The sequence below is a fragment of the Sinocyclocheilus rhinocerous genome, unplaced genomic scaffold (genome assembly GCF_001515625.1).
Source record: "Sinocyclocheilus rhinocerous isolate Xijiao unplaced genomic scaffold, SAMN03320098_v1.1 scaffold3117, whole genome shotgun sequence".
NCBI lineage: Eukaryota > Metazoa > Chordata > Actinopteri > Cypriniformes > Cyprinidae > Sinocyclocheilus > Sinocyclocheilus rhinocerous.
The window spans coordinates 383035-397210 of NW_015629109.1; the positions used below are offsets into that span (position 1 = coordinate 383035).

The 14176-nt window shown below is 39.1% G+C and overlaps 1 protein-coding gene across 1 annotated transcript in view; it reads right to left on the reverse strand.

Moving 5' to 3' along the window:
* LOC107738831 (hepatocyte growth factor-like) overlaps positions 1 to 11487 on the reverse strand; it is a 28560-nt gene extending 17073 nt beyond the window's left edge. Inside the window, exons 1-8 of the mRNA XM_016550719.1 lie at positions 11364 to 11487; positions 6187 to 6331; positions 5755 to 5867; positions 4566 to 4680; positions 1584 to 1726; positions 1299 to 1419; positions 1091 to 1209; positions 530 to 695 (exon numbers count right to left, since the gene is read on the reverse strand). Coding sequence (XP_016406205.1) covers positions 530 to 695; positions 1091 to 1209; positions 1299 to 1419; positions 1584 to 1726; positions 4566 to 4680; positions 5755 to 5867; positions 6187 to 6331; positions 11364 to 11427 — 986 coding nt within the window. The 5' untranslated portion in view covers positions 11428 to 11487. The remainder of the gene's footprint in view (positions 1 to 529; positions 696 to 1090; positions 1210 to 1298; positions 1420 to 1583; positions 1727 to 4565; positions 4681 to 5754; positions 5868 to 6186; positions 6332 to 11363) is intronic.
* Between the last annotated feature and the right edge of the window lie 2689 nt (positions 11488 to 14176).

Here is a 14176-nt window from a genome sequence, read left to right on the forward strand (position 1 = left end):
GAACTATTTTAAACAGTTTTTTATGGATATTTTGATATATTTATTAAAAAACATAAGGATGCTGGATGATTTTTAGCAATAAAAATTAATGTGCATGGCACAAATGGCATTTTATAGTCCGTATCTCATATTTCCTTAATGTCTTGTACCTTTGACGATGTTAAACATGGTGTCACGTGGATGGGAATATGCATAGAAATGATGTGCAGATGAAATGCAGATGAGGTTATGCATAGAAAAACTAGGCGTTGTAAGCTCCATATATGGTGATTTCGGGGAGGAGTCGGGGTGGAGATGCACGTACGCACAATCTTCCCCTGACTGGGATTTATAATGGGGTTTTTGCACAGGTTCTGGCGTACGCATGGTTTTAGAAATCTGAAAACTTTTGTGCGTACGCAAAATCTAGCTTTTCTGCCTACGTACACTTTTAGGATGAAAGATTTTTTTATAAATGACCTCAGAACACCTTATCAACCACAGAAACATGCTGAGGCGTCCTGAAAAACATAAGTGTAGCATGACTCACTTGCATTTATAGTTGTGAGGTGTGTATGAATGGTTGTGAGGAAAAAGGGCATCCCAGCGTTGACAGGTCACACCTGCAGGGGTCACATTGACTGTACCCCTGTAACCCTCTCCCTGACCCCGAAAACAAGAGTTGGTCACCTCCACTTCCACATCATTATCTGAGTCTGAACGAGGGAGAGAGAATGTCAGGAATTCCAAGCATCAGCATTTGAAAAATGTTTCCATTGGATGCCATGGATGAAATACAGGAGTAACACTTGAACCACGAGATTTATGACGAGTCAGTGCACCTGTACACAATCTCTGGGCTAAACGAAATATCACACACATGCAAGTATCTGTGATAGGAGAGTGGTTTCCTCCACATGCGTTAGAAACATTTAGCTTGAATTAAACTCAAAACAGACAAAATAAAATAAAATAAAATCAGGCATAAAATGGAGAGATGTTTGGGTCACATACATCAACATCACAATATCACAACAAAACAAAACCAGAAATACAGCTAAAACCCAAATGCAAATATTTCATAGAATGAAAGGTGGAAAAGTGAACATACCACACACACTTATGTTACAGTACTCCCATGGTGTTTTTTTGTCCATTGTGTAACACCACGGACGCACGTCATTATTGGGATTGCGGCAGTAGTTGTCATCCAGGCCTTTACCTACATGCCTATAAATACAGATACAGAGGAGCATGTTGAAAATCACGCAATTGGTGTGTGTGTGTGTGTGTGTGTGTGTGTACATGTGAATGTGTACCTGTGAGGCTGGTAGGTGTGTTTATGAGGTTTCTGTGAGTCCCATCTCTGGCACTCTTTCCCACTCTCTGTGTGATCCATGGGCCCTCTGTATGTTTCCCCATTACACTTCATACACTCCACTACAAACATGCATGCACACAGGTATTACAAACACCAAATGCACACACTGTCATGCAGACAGTACAACAAACACAAATATACTGACATACGGTACTCTCAAGTACAGATTTGCACAGACACAAAAGCACATATTATATACAGTATTGATGAAGTCATCTCTAACCTTCTGAACACTGGGGCAGCCCACATTCCTGGTGCCGAGTCTCAGTGAGTTCAGTGAAGCACCAGGGTCCACTTGGATCATTGTCCGGGTTTCGGCAAAAGTTCTGACGCAGGTCAAACTTTTTGTGTCTGGCAGGCTTGAAACTGAAAAATCAATATATAGAGATAATAAGAGAGGGAAAACAGTAAAAAATTTTGTTATTGCGATCAACCAGCTCTTTTTCAGGGGTGTCCAGCCCTTTTTCTGCAAGGCCACTGTCCTGCAGAGTTTAGCTCCATTTAAAAACACATGAACTAGTTAATTGAGGTCTTCAAGATTACTAGAAACTTCCAGGCAGGTGTGTTTGAACAGGTTGGAAAAGAACGTTGCAGAGTTTCAGGAGCAGGATTGGACACACCTGGTCTTTTGGAACTCTGATTGAATAAATCAGCCCAGTTAGCCTAAAAGATCAGCTTAGACAAGTATGAATTTTGAGTTAGTGCTAGTGCTGGTTCAGCTTGAGAACTGGCATAGCCATGCTGTTCAACAGCAAAACTTAGCAGATGAAGCTGGTTGATCAGCATGGTCATTCCTGTGAAGCTGGTTGACTCCCTGATGGAGCTAGTTAAGAAACCTTGTTGTCTTTCAGCAGAGGTCCACACGAGGATAGTCTACATTCTACCGGTTGACCAAAATAGTCTACTACAAGGGTGTCCAATACTGCTCCTGGAGGGCCACCTTATACACCTGAACTAGTTTATCAAGGTCTTCTGGATTACAAATAATTCTGAACAGGTATGTTGGAGAAGGTTGGAGCTAAACTCTGCAGGAAAGTGGCCCTCCAGGAGCAGGACTGACACCGCTGGTCAACCAGGTCTTACAATCCTATATACAATAAGCAGTATGGATGGCCATCCACAGGTACCTTAAAATCTGCCCTGCAGAGTTTAGCTCAGGGGTCCTCAACTCTGGACTTTGAGATCCACTTTCCTGCAGAGTTTAGCTCCAGCTTGCCTCAACACACCTGCCTGGAAGTTTCTAGTATGCCTAGTAAGACCTCGAATAGCTGATTCAGGTGTGTTTAATTGGGGTTGGAGCTAAACTGCAGGACAGTGGCATACCAGGACCGAGTTTGGACACCCCTGCTCTACCTGGTTGACTTGAATCAATCATCTAAATCAGCCTGGACCAGCTAACATCCATGTAAACCAAGCACATTGTGCCCCAACAGATGCTATCTGATGACCTAAATCTGCATCAACCTAAACCTTTGAATTGATCTGGAAAACTCCTGTTGCTTCTAAAACATCAAAATAAGTTAGAATGGCACCAAAAATCATGATACGATCTAAACAAAATCCATGCAGAGCAGATGAATTGCTTAAACAACTGGGTTACGAAAGGCGTGCTGTGCTGGAATGGACTGTGTTCCTGCATCTGGATCTTGCGGCTGGTTCCACATGAGGCCTGAGATCTCTACAGCTAATGATGTTGTGCTAACAGATGTTAGCCAGCTATTTCTCTCTGGCTGCCAACAGACACTCTCACACTCCGAATGCAATCTGAACAGAACATTTTTAACTTTCCTTAATCCCATTTACAACACCAGGAGGTCATATGGGTTGGAAACTGGTCATTTATTGGAAACCTTTCGTTTGTGTTTGTACAAAAGGTTTACATCTCATAAAGAGACATTTCTGGGAAGCAGGTTGCTTGTTGGCTGGCCACCGGTTCTGGAACCAGCACCAACGCCTTATTGGTAGAAGAAGGGCTTGTGTTTTTTGTCTTCTCAGAGAAGATTTACTTGGTTCTCATCACCTTCTCTCTGATCATTTTCTGCTGTCTCCCCATTTGACTTGGACACACTGTGCTGGTGGATAGATTGAGAAGCTGAGAGGAAAAAGATCTTATCACATGGAAAAAGGTTCGAAGGGAATCGAAGTCGGAAAGTACTGTTATCCATAGGGAGGAGAAGGTCTGGATTAGCATCTGTGCGCTAGTCTCGAATGCTGCTCATATTTTAATGTGTCTGCGGCTTTGTGAGCTCAGCTGGAGGGCAGACAGAACATGACTTCAGTCCATAAATCCTCCTCCTCTCGTTCTTTCTCTATCTTTCTTTCATTCTCCCACCTCTAAAATCTTTATACAGCTTGTAAGGGGTGTAACTCATAGAGCTAATAACATCTTGGCTAACAAGGACCTGGCAACAATTGACCACATTAACCGGACTGGCTCGTGTTCACGCAGTCAAGGCATCACTCCGTACAGTCCCACTTAACTTCTGTTGTCAGAAAGACGACTCTCAAACGACCAGGCCTGAAAGCAATCTCATCTGCAGCGATTGTTGGCAGACAGCATGCTGGCGGCGATTAACAGCTAATGGCTAAGTCTGCGCTAGAAACAGCGAAGACTATTGCGAACATTGCTAGCTGTCAGAGACCATATGAAAGTTGCAAATGAGAAGTTTACTGAGAGAATGAGTTACAGAGGAGTGAACAGTTTAAGAGACAGAGGCGAGAATTCACTATGAATTGCGTTGTTTATTACCTGCAGATATTTACACAGAGTGTAAAAAAGGTTAATGCTATTTACACAAAGTGTCAACGGAACTTAAATGCTATTTACTCTGAGTATAAATATTGTTAGATAATGTTTGCACACAGTGTAAATGGCAACAATTAGCATCTTGTTTACAAGTGCAAACAGTGATAGATGCTATTCCCACAAAGTGTAAATAGAAGTGATATGCTATTTATATTAATTTAAACTGTTTGTGCTTTATTTCAATGCACCGGCTGCATTGTTGTAGAACCCAATTCACTAAGGAATCAAGACGCGTCACAATGCAGCATGTCGGCGCCTTGCAATATCCTGTTCCTCCCCAAAAAGCATTTCTATTGGGCGAGACAAATTTTTAGGGGTACTTTATTCGTTGCCTGTATATAAATGAAATAACAAAGCTTTCTGGTTTATTTATTTTCAATTATTAAAGTAAATTTTTACTTGTGTTCATGTGGGATGGACATATTCCAGGCTTGACACGTAATTCCAGTCTTTGTGAACGATCTTCTCCCCTTGTAGTTGACACCTGACCCAATGATGCACTCTTTCACATAGTCTGTGGAAAACATACGCCACAAAGATATTCATATAATGTGAAACTATAAACGTTGTTTACAGATTACACATTTCGTTGACGTCCTCAGGTGATTTAAGTCTCCAAACAAGAGTTTTACTGTCGATTACGACATAAATCTAAATGTTCAACTCCAGTTCTTGCTGGAAACATAAACAAACGGCATCTTGTTAACGTCAACACTTATCGTCATGCTTTCTTATACTTTGTTAGCTGTTTGCTGCCAAATGTCTCATGCTTGTGTTGTTTACAATGACAGAGGTGATTTTATACATAGGAAGAAGCAATTTCACACTTTAAAACCAGTCTAAGCAAACATGACTGGCATTTGCTCGGTATTGCAACAAAACATTTCCAGGAAACGTAAGTAGAAAGAAATAAAAGTAAAAAGTCAAGTGTGAGTGAACTTCTTCGAAAATGTATTGCAAATATTTACCTTTCTTTTCGTAAAGGTCGTAATTGGGTTTTCGCTCTCTTTTTGCGCCTTCAGAGAAACGGTCGAAGGGAAGCAAGTGACATTTCCTGTTTATGTGGTCAAAGTAGAATTCCCTGTAAGGAGGCAAATAGAGAAAACCAAGATAACTAAAGACAACTGTTGGGTCAGAGATCCACCTGGATCAGATGAGGGTCTCATTTGTTGAACCAATTGTTCACCCAAAAATTAAAATTACGTCGTTCAAAAACCTGGATGACTTAATTTCAAAACAACACTGGTCACCATTGACTTCAAGTGCATGGACAAAAAAACACTCAAAATATCTTATTTTTTGTTTCAAAGAAAAACAAAACAACATCAGGGTATGTAAATGATAACAGAATTGTCATTTTAGGTGAACTATCCATTGTGTGATTACATGCTTGCGTTGTTTAAAATGACAGAGGTGATTTTATACATAGGAAGAAGCAATTTCACACTTTAAAACCAGTCTAAGCAAACATGACTGGCATTTGCTCGGTATTGCAACAAAACATTTCCAGGAAACGTAAGTAGAAAGAAATAAAAGTAAAAAGTCAAGTGTGAGTGAACTTCTTCGAAAATGTATTGCAAATATTTACCTTTCTTTTCGTAAAGGTCGTAATTGGGTTTTCGCTCTCTTTTTGCGCCTTCAGAGAAACGGTCGAAGGGAAGCAAGTGACATTTCCTGTTTATGTGGTCAAAGTAGAATTCCCTGTAAGGAGGCAAATAGAGAAAACCAAGATAACTAAAGACAACTGTTGGGTCAGAGATCCACCTGGATCAGATGAGGGTCTCATTTGTTGAACCAATTGTTCACCCAAAAATTAAAATTACGTCGTTCAAAAACCTGGATGACTTAATTTCAAAACAACACTGGTCACCACTGACTTTAAGTGCATGGACAAAAAACACTCAAAATATCTTATTTTTTGTTTCAAAGAAAAACAAAACAACATCAGGGTATGTAAATGATAACAGAATTGTCATTTTAGGTGAACTATCCATTGTGTGATTACATGTGCGTGTGTCACCTGCAGGACTTCTTGCTCTTGCTGCATTTGCGTGCGCAGTCATCCAACGAGAGATTTCTAATTCGAGGAGATTCCGGACAGTCTGTACAAAGCAGCCGGCTGGTTTCACTTTTCTGATACCTTTGCAATGTCTGTTTCCTGCACTCTGAACAAAAGAGACAAGGAGATTAAACACAAACACATATGCAGATACTTAAAACACACACGTACATGTACACTCGTAATCTCATACATGTGGTGGGAGCTGTCACACACATTATCAGAAAGGTCATTCTCAGGAAATGGTGCCATTTGTGCCCAATTTGTGTCTTTGTGACTTAAAACGGATATATTTTGACAGATTTGACCCTCTTTAGAATTTGATATGAAACCACTTTTTAAAATAGTATTATTTTTAAATGTTTGTTTTGTTTTACATCATTTTAATAGGCTACATATAAATTTGTGCTTATTTCAGCTATTTATAACATACTATTGGCCAACATGTAATTTATTTTTTTATTCAGCACAAACTGTGCTACAATAATATGTGAGCAAGTTGGATGTACATCAAAGCAAGCGGAGTAAACATAACTAGACTCATCAGCATTTATATCCTTTCACATTAGCAAAATCAGGTTTCCGTTTCTATTTTATGACTGTCTCTTCTGCAGAAATGAATGAGAGGCCAGTGAGTGGGGCCCAGACTTTCATGATTCACTGCACTCTGGTGGTCCGAGGACATTCCCAAAGTCAGCTTACATACATGTTCAAAGCTCACATTGTAACTCCCACACTAAAACATCTTCTTTCTAGTGTTTCCTTACACTCTTTATTTTCTGATCTGTACTATTAAATGTTAACCATACAGTTCACCCAAAACTTAAAAGTATGTCATTATCGTCTCCTATTGTCTTGTCAAGTTAGTCTATACAACTCATGCACAGCATTTCAAGTCTTCTGAATCATATGAAACCTTTGTGTGAGGAACACACTGAAATGTAAGACATTATTCACTGATAATCTTCCGAACAGAGAGCTTTTAACTGGAGAACGGCAGGAACCGAACCACTGAGTCAGAGAGTTCATGCACTTAATGTGTATTTAAGGCTTCTGTATGCCCGTCTGAAGTCTACAAGGATGTTGCATTTGTAGGTTTCACAAGGTTGCTCACAAGTACCCATCTGCAGACCTTCAAAGCACACTTCTGCTTAATTAGTAGTGATATGGACTCCACAGCAAACTACTACTGTACTGTAAGGGCTTAAAGTAATAATTACTCAATAATTACTCACCCTCATGTCGTTCCAAACCCGTAAGTCCTTTGTTCATATTCAGAGCACAAATTAAGATATTTTTGATGAAATCCTAGAGCTTTCTGACCCTGCATATACAGCAACGGAACTGACACGCCCAGAAAGGTAGCAAGGACATCATTAAATAGTCCATGCTACATTGAGAATACTTTTTGAATTATTGAATAAAGTCATTATTTTGTTTTCTTTGCACACAAAACGTATTCTTGGGTCAGAAAGCTCTCGGATTTCATCAAAAATATCCTAATTTGTATTCCGAAGATGAACGAAGGTCTTACGGGATTGGAACGACATGAGGGTGAGTAATAAATGACAGAATTTTCATTTTTGGTTGAACTACCCCTTTAAAACTCCATATACTTCAAGCAAAAGCTAAGAACAAACTGGTTTAAATACAGAGTTCTGGCATGAAACTCTAGATGGCGCAGTCCGATAGGTCTAACTCAATCTGAACTAATGACATCATTATCACATGGCACAGCTGATTGGTTCTCTCCTGTATCGGTAGCCAATAAGGTCACATCTGCGAAATTTAAGCTAATTCCAGGCTTGACACAAAAACAGGTCATGTGTCCATTGTCAGTAGTGTAGATGTATGAAGCACCGATCGGATATGCTATTGGTCAGCATGGCAAATTTGCGTGACCAACTTGGAACATGATCGAAATCTGTATGGGGAACTTATTCGCCCTTAGAAGAAACTCCATATCACATGGATTCCTATTGGAATGTCACCAATTAAGCAACAGTAAATGTGACTGCACATTTAGGGTGGCATTTGGGACTCCACTTGACCAGATCATTGCTTCAAAACATTTCAGTTGCTCACAAATTGGACTAAAGAATTTGTTGTAGGAATCACTGTTCAGGAATCACTGAATCACAAATGTTTCCAATGAATAATAACTTAAATTTCAGTCTATTCCTCACACAAATCTATTGATTTATGATACTTTTAAGTTTGTCTAATTTTATGTAGTTTTACGTTTGACGGGCATGCTCACTTCATTTTAGGTGAACTATTCCTCTTAAAATCTGATAATAGAAGTATTCATATCTCTCCCATATGCCGTTATCTCACTCAGCGTGGGCATGAACTTGTATCTGCTCTGTGCAGTAGTCCTGGGCCCGGTGCCCTGATTATCAAGTGATTTGATAAACTGTTGAACATCAGCGGTGTAAGGTAGCACTCAGTTTGCTTCAGACATGCGCAATGCTGCCGAACTCCTGTGGCTGAAGCGGTTTTGGTGAGAACACATTATTAATGTTTGGACCACATCTGAACACATCTGGATTTCATTGAGCTGCTCCTCAAACATTGATCTTTTCCTTCAGCGCCCCAATTAGACTCCTTTAAATTCCTCTTTCTGGCCTGTCGGGGGCATCTTTATCTCCCATCCTGCTTATTAGATTTGGCTAAATCTCTTCCTTAAATAACAACGGGATGATGTTTATGGTAGCAATGAGGACGGGCATCAGAGAAACATCAGCATTAATGGTTTCAGTCTGACTCACTAATGTCCTTTCCTTTCCTAAAGCTTCAGTAAAAATTTGAAGAACTTCTCGTTCTGTGTTTACGCAGCACATCTGGTCCGGTGAATATTTGCAATGGTGAAATATGGGAGAAACGGCTCTGTCCAGATGTTGCACAGCACATCGATAACGCCCGCTTTAGAGAGTCCATTCACCCCATATGTGCTTTTGCCCATTGCGGGAAATTTGCACTCTGGAAAGGGTCTGTTGCACTGCTGTAGTGCATCTAACGATGCATGTCACTGTTATTCAACATCAATTTCTTCAGTGGAACAGGACTGAAAGCAGTGTATATGTTGGCGCTTTTATAAACACAGTTTTACAGTTTCAATTTACAGTTTCAGGCCCTCTCAAGATGATACTGCAGAAAAGTGTCTTGCTAAAAGACACAATAGATTAACACTTGTGGGATTTGAACCTACAACCTACCAGCCCAGATCTTTGACCACTAGGCCACACCAGCCCATATCCTCTGCACTACGTGATGCATGTAACATCTTCAGGCTTCAGTTTATGAGACTGAAACATGAGAAAAGGTCAGTGGATTTGTGTAAAATCCAAACCAAATATACATTAGTGTGAATGGGGACAGTTTGAAAACTATGGCCTCCTAAACATATATTAAAAACCCCTTGGATTGTTTATTTGTATTTTTCATTTTCCACCCAAACGTTGGGAGGATTTTCTGTTATTAAATTGATTTAAACTCAAACGAACCCCTCAGTCACTCTGTGTGGAGAAAAAGATGAGCTCCTTTTTCAGCAATCCTTAACCTTCCAACAATTTACCATGATAGCCATAGTTTCAACTATTCACTGTTAAAATGTCATCTTTATAATAATATCTTGCATTTCTAAGTGTTTACAGTTTCAACTTAAGTTTCTTCATCAGTTAAAGTCATTCAAAGCGGCTGAAAGTGCAACGAACTTACAGCTGGTCGTAAACACTTTGCAACAATTAAACTTCAGTCAAAAGTAATAAAGTTTAATTAAACCCAATTTTAGAGCATTAGGAGTCAGAGTTAACAGTGTACTTAGTCATTAATATAAGATCTCCTTCAGACAGAGGAAGAATCCTCTTTAATATTTTTGTCATTTTGTTTCATTTCTTGTGAGGTCACTGATGGCTTGTAGTTCCACTAGTATAACTGCAGTAAATAAGGTATTAGATCACCATTAGGCTGCACGATTATGACAAAAATCATAACTGTCGATTATTCCCTTGAAATTGTAATTGCGATTATTAATTACGATTATCACAATTTACATTGAATGATGTTTATACCATTGTTTGATGCAACTGCATGCCGTATTTTTTATATGAAAATAAACAAGCTGAAAACACTCTAACTGAAAAACCTTTAGTGCTTTTCTATAGTATTAAGCATCAACTGTCAAATATACATCGGATTGGTTTCTTCTTTAAAAAGAAGATTATAAAATTAGATTAGATTAGATTATAAAAAAATAAGATTATAAAAAAAAGTAAAAATATGAATGATATTATAATGTTATACTAAAACTAAAACAATGGAAAACCCCTTAAGATAACACGTAGAAAGTAAAAAACATATTTTGAGCGTGCAGAATAACATAAGTGGAAATTAATCGATTAATTTCCGCTTTGAACGATTACGTAATTGTGGTATCCATAATTGTAATCGCGTTTAGAAATTCGATTAACTGTGCAGCCCTAATCACCATGTTAAGCTTTTGCACGGGTAAGAGAGATAGTACAACCAGTCTTAAATACAGGACATACACAAAATAATATCCAATATCCCCAGAGTCACAGTTACCCTCAAAATGTGACATCACTTAACCAGATGTAACCACTTACATCACTTAACCTATTTTTCAAAAACAACATGAAGTAGTTGTGAATACATAACCTGATGAAAGCGTGCAGAATAACATAAGTGGAATTTAATCGATTAATTTCCGCTTTGAACGATTACGTAATTGTGGCATCCATAATTGTAATCGCGATTAGAAATTCGATTAACTGTGCAGCCCTAATCACCATGTTAAGCTTTTGCACGGGAAAGAGAGATAGTACAACCAGTCTTAAATACATGACATACACAAAATAATATCCAATATCCCCAGAGTCACAGTTACCCTCAAAATGTGACATCACTTAACCAGATGTAACCACTTACATCACTTAACCTATTTTTCAAAAACAACATGAAGTAGTTGTGAATACATAACCTGATGAACTTCTGTTTAATTAATGTAATATTTCTCAAAGCAATCTAACAGTGACATTTACCTGTTTAAAACACGATCAGTTACTAATCAATAACACACTTTGGTTTCAAGTGTGCGTTACGCGCTGGTCACTCACCCACATCCACAGACAGAAAGACGCACAGAAGAGCTTGATAAATCCACATTATGCCCGATTTCATGATTCTCGGTTTGATATTCCAGGATTTGGGATGGAGAGTTTATAAGGTCCGAGCTGGTGCTGCTGCTGGTGTGAGTGATGAACAGAAACGGATCGCAGCAGCGATCTCTCTCTCTCGCTCTCTCTCTCTCACTCACGTTCTCTCTCTACACACTCACTCGCAACATTAGCGTTTATTGGCGAGTTTGATCCTAAATTTGGATGTGGATGTGGGATTTAGCAAAACATAGACTGATGAACGCGTCATTTCCTAGAGCTTTGACTGATAACCACATTAGAGACATGCAGTCTGGCCATGAACTGTGTGTATTAAGTGAATGATGACTATGAATAATAATGAATGAATGAGCTTTTAAGGTGTGAATGTTTTGTGAAACTTCTTGTAAGTAAAATCTGCTTTGTTCGTCATTTGTGTGAGATATAGACGCAATTGGAAAAATATGTAATATTAAATTAATACTAAACAGTTAAGCTATAAATAATAAGGAGGGACATTAATACACTACGATGTAGGCTACAACGTAAATACAACTTGTACTTGATGAGCAAGACTAGGTACAGTGTCTTTAGGTTTTTCTCATGCATTACATATTCCTATCTGAATCTATCTGAAGTTGACAGACTATTTTGACTGTTTTGGCTCAAATTTAGAAATTACCTGTAAAATGTAATAATGTATTTAAACATACAGTACTTCTTGATAGAAAATAGCAATATAATACAAAGCATGATACATTTTTCTCAATTTTGCAGAACTGGCTTTAGTTGTCAACTGTTTATTCACACATCAGAGCTCATTTAGTACATTTTAGAGTAAAATCTTTATAGTACATAAAATGGGAGGCTCTGAAATGAACATACTGAAATTTGAATCTTCTAGTTTTCTGGGAAGGCTTTTATAAGCAACTGACCTTTCTATGATAAGCATTTTACATAATATAGGGGAAGTTAAGGAATATTTACTTGTAATTATTGCAGACTTGAAACTCAACAGTGCTATATTGCAACACTTTTAAGGGGAAAAAGTAATTCATCACCACTATCAATGCTTGCACCGATGGTTAAACGAAACAGTCCCTAAAAAGTGCATCTGAGACAGCTACCCTTTGGCTTTTAACATTACTACTGTCTGTTCTTGTTCACTATTCTTATTCATCAACCAGAAAATTCCAGGAACAAAGTGGACTTCTGAGGAGTTACAGCACAGTCCTTCCTCATGAAGCTAAGTGATCCAAGAGACTAAAGCAGTCGTCTGTCAGGTCATCTCCAGGCACAGAGTAGTCTGATTGCAGTCTGAAAGTGAAATCATGGTGAGGGGATTGGGAGTAAGTGAATGGCTGACCACTTCACACCCACCCTGTTATTCCACAGCAAAGCCAACATATGCAATATAAGCTACAGCATCAATAAAGAAAAAATCTCCCACTCTGGATGCTGGTCGGAGTGGCACAGCTGGAAGCAATCCCATTCCGATTGCCGATCATCGGGCTTCATGTTTAACTAAGTGTTCTTGAGTATTTAGACGCGAACCATGTGGAGGGCACAGTCGTTATTTCACAGGAAATCCACACTTTGGCCGTTAATGGGCAGTTCTAAATGCCCTCTAGAGAGCGAGAGAGAGACATAGAAAGAGGTGAAATGCAGACCTCGGATTCTTTCTCATTAAGTCGCGTGGAGCTTTTAAAGTCGGCCTAACTGTTGAAATGTTTGCTTTGCAGTATGTGTGGCGAGCAGGTGGGCCCAAGCGGCATGCTGGCCAGCCGGCAGAGGTGGAGCCCAGGTGTCAGCGTGTCAGTGAGAAGGAGAGAGCAGTGCCTTGCGGGGCTGTTGGGGAGTTTGTGGCCAGATTAAATGCCTTGACTTAAATACATCAGGCTGGGCTTCGACCACCACCCAATCCCCATGAGTGGCTCGGCCTGGTGAAGCCCATTACAAAGCTGCACAATTGGAATGAATTCCGCCCTTTTCCACTGCAGGATTTGTTGTGAAAAGTACTAGTTTTACAATGAGATGAAAGGGTCTTTATTGAGCAACTGATAATGATACAGCCCCATTTGTCAGAACATCTGTCCATGTCATGAATCACACTCCAGAGTGACAACTGTTCAGTGGCATGAGTCTGCTCAGGATGAGCATTTTCCCACATGATACAGTGACAAGCATCGGTACATTTTGTCTATTTATGCAGCTTTGTGTTGAGTAGCCCCACCCGCAGAGAAATCTCATTGGTCCAAAATCCTGCTTCACATAACATATGCTAATAAGTTGCAATGTAACGAAAGTAGCGACAGATAATTTCTTCCATATTGTGGCATATAAGAAGAATTACCAAAAAAAAGTAGTGGTATGGTACTATGCATTGGTTGTTGATTGGATGGAGGCAGATCTGAATGCAAATGTAGTCGATTGTAAGAAATTGGAAGGGTTTAATATGGAAGCCTGTTTCTGCCAATGAAAAAAAAAAAAAAAAAAGGTAATTGCGACTTTTTATTTCAAAATTCTGACTTCTTTCTCACAATTAAAAGTTTACATCTCGCAATTGTGACTTTTTTTCTCAGAATTGCGTGATATGAACTCGCAATTGTCATGATACTCGTTGTACTCACCCTCACATAATGCCAAACCTGTATGCATTTCTTTCTTCTGTGGAACACAAAAAAATATATTTTGAAGAATGTTGTTAACAGTTTCAGATCCCACTGACTTCCAAAAAATATTTTCTGTCCATACTGGACAAAGTATAGGGACAA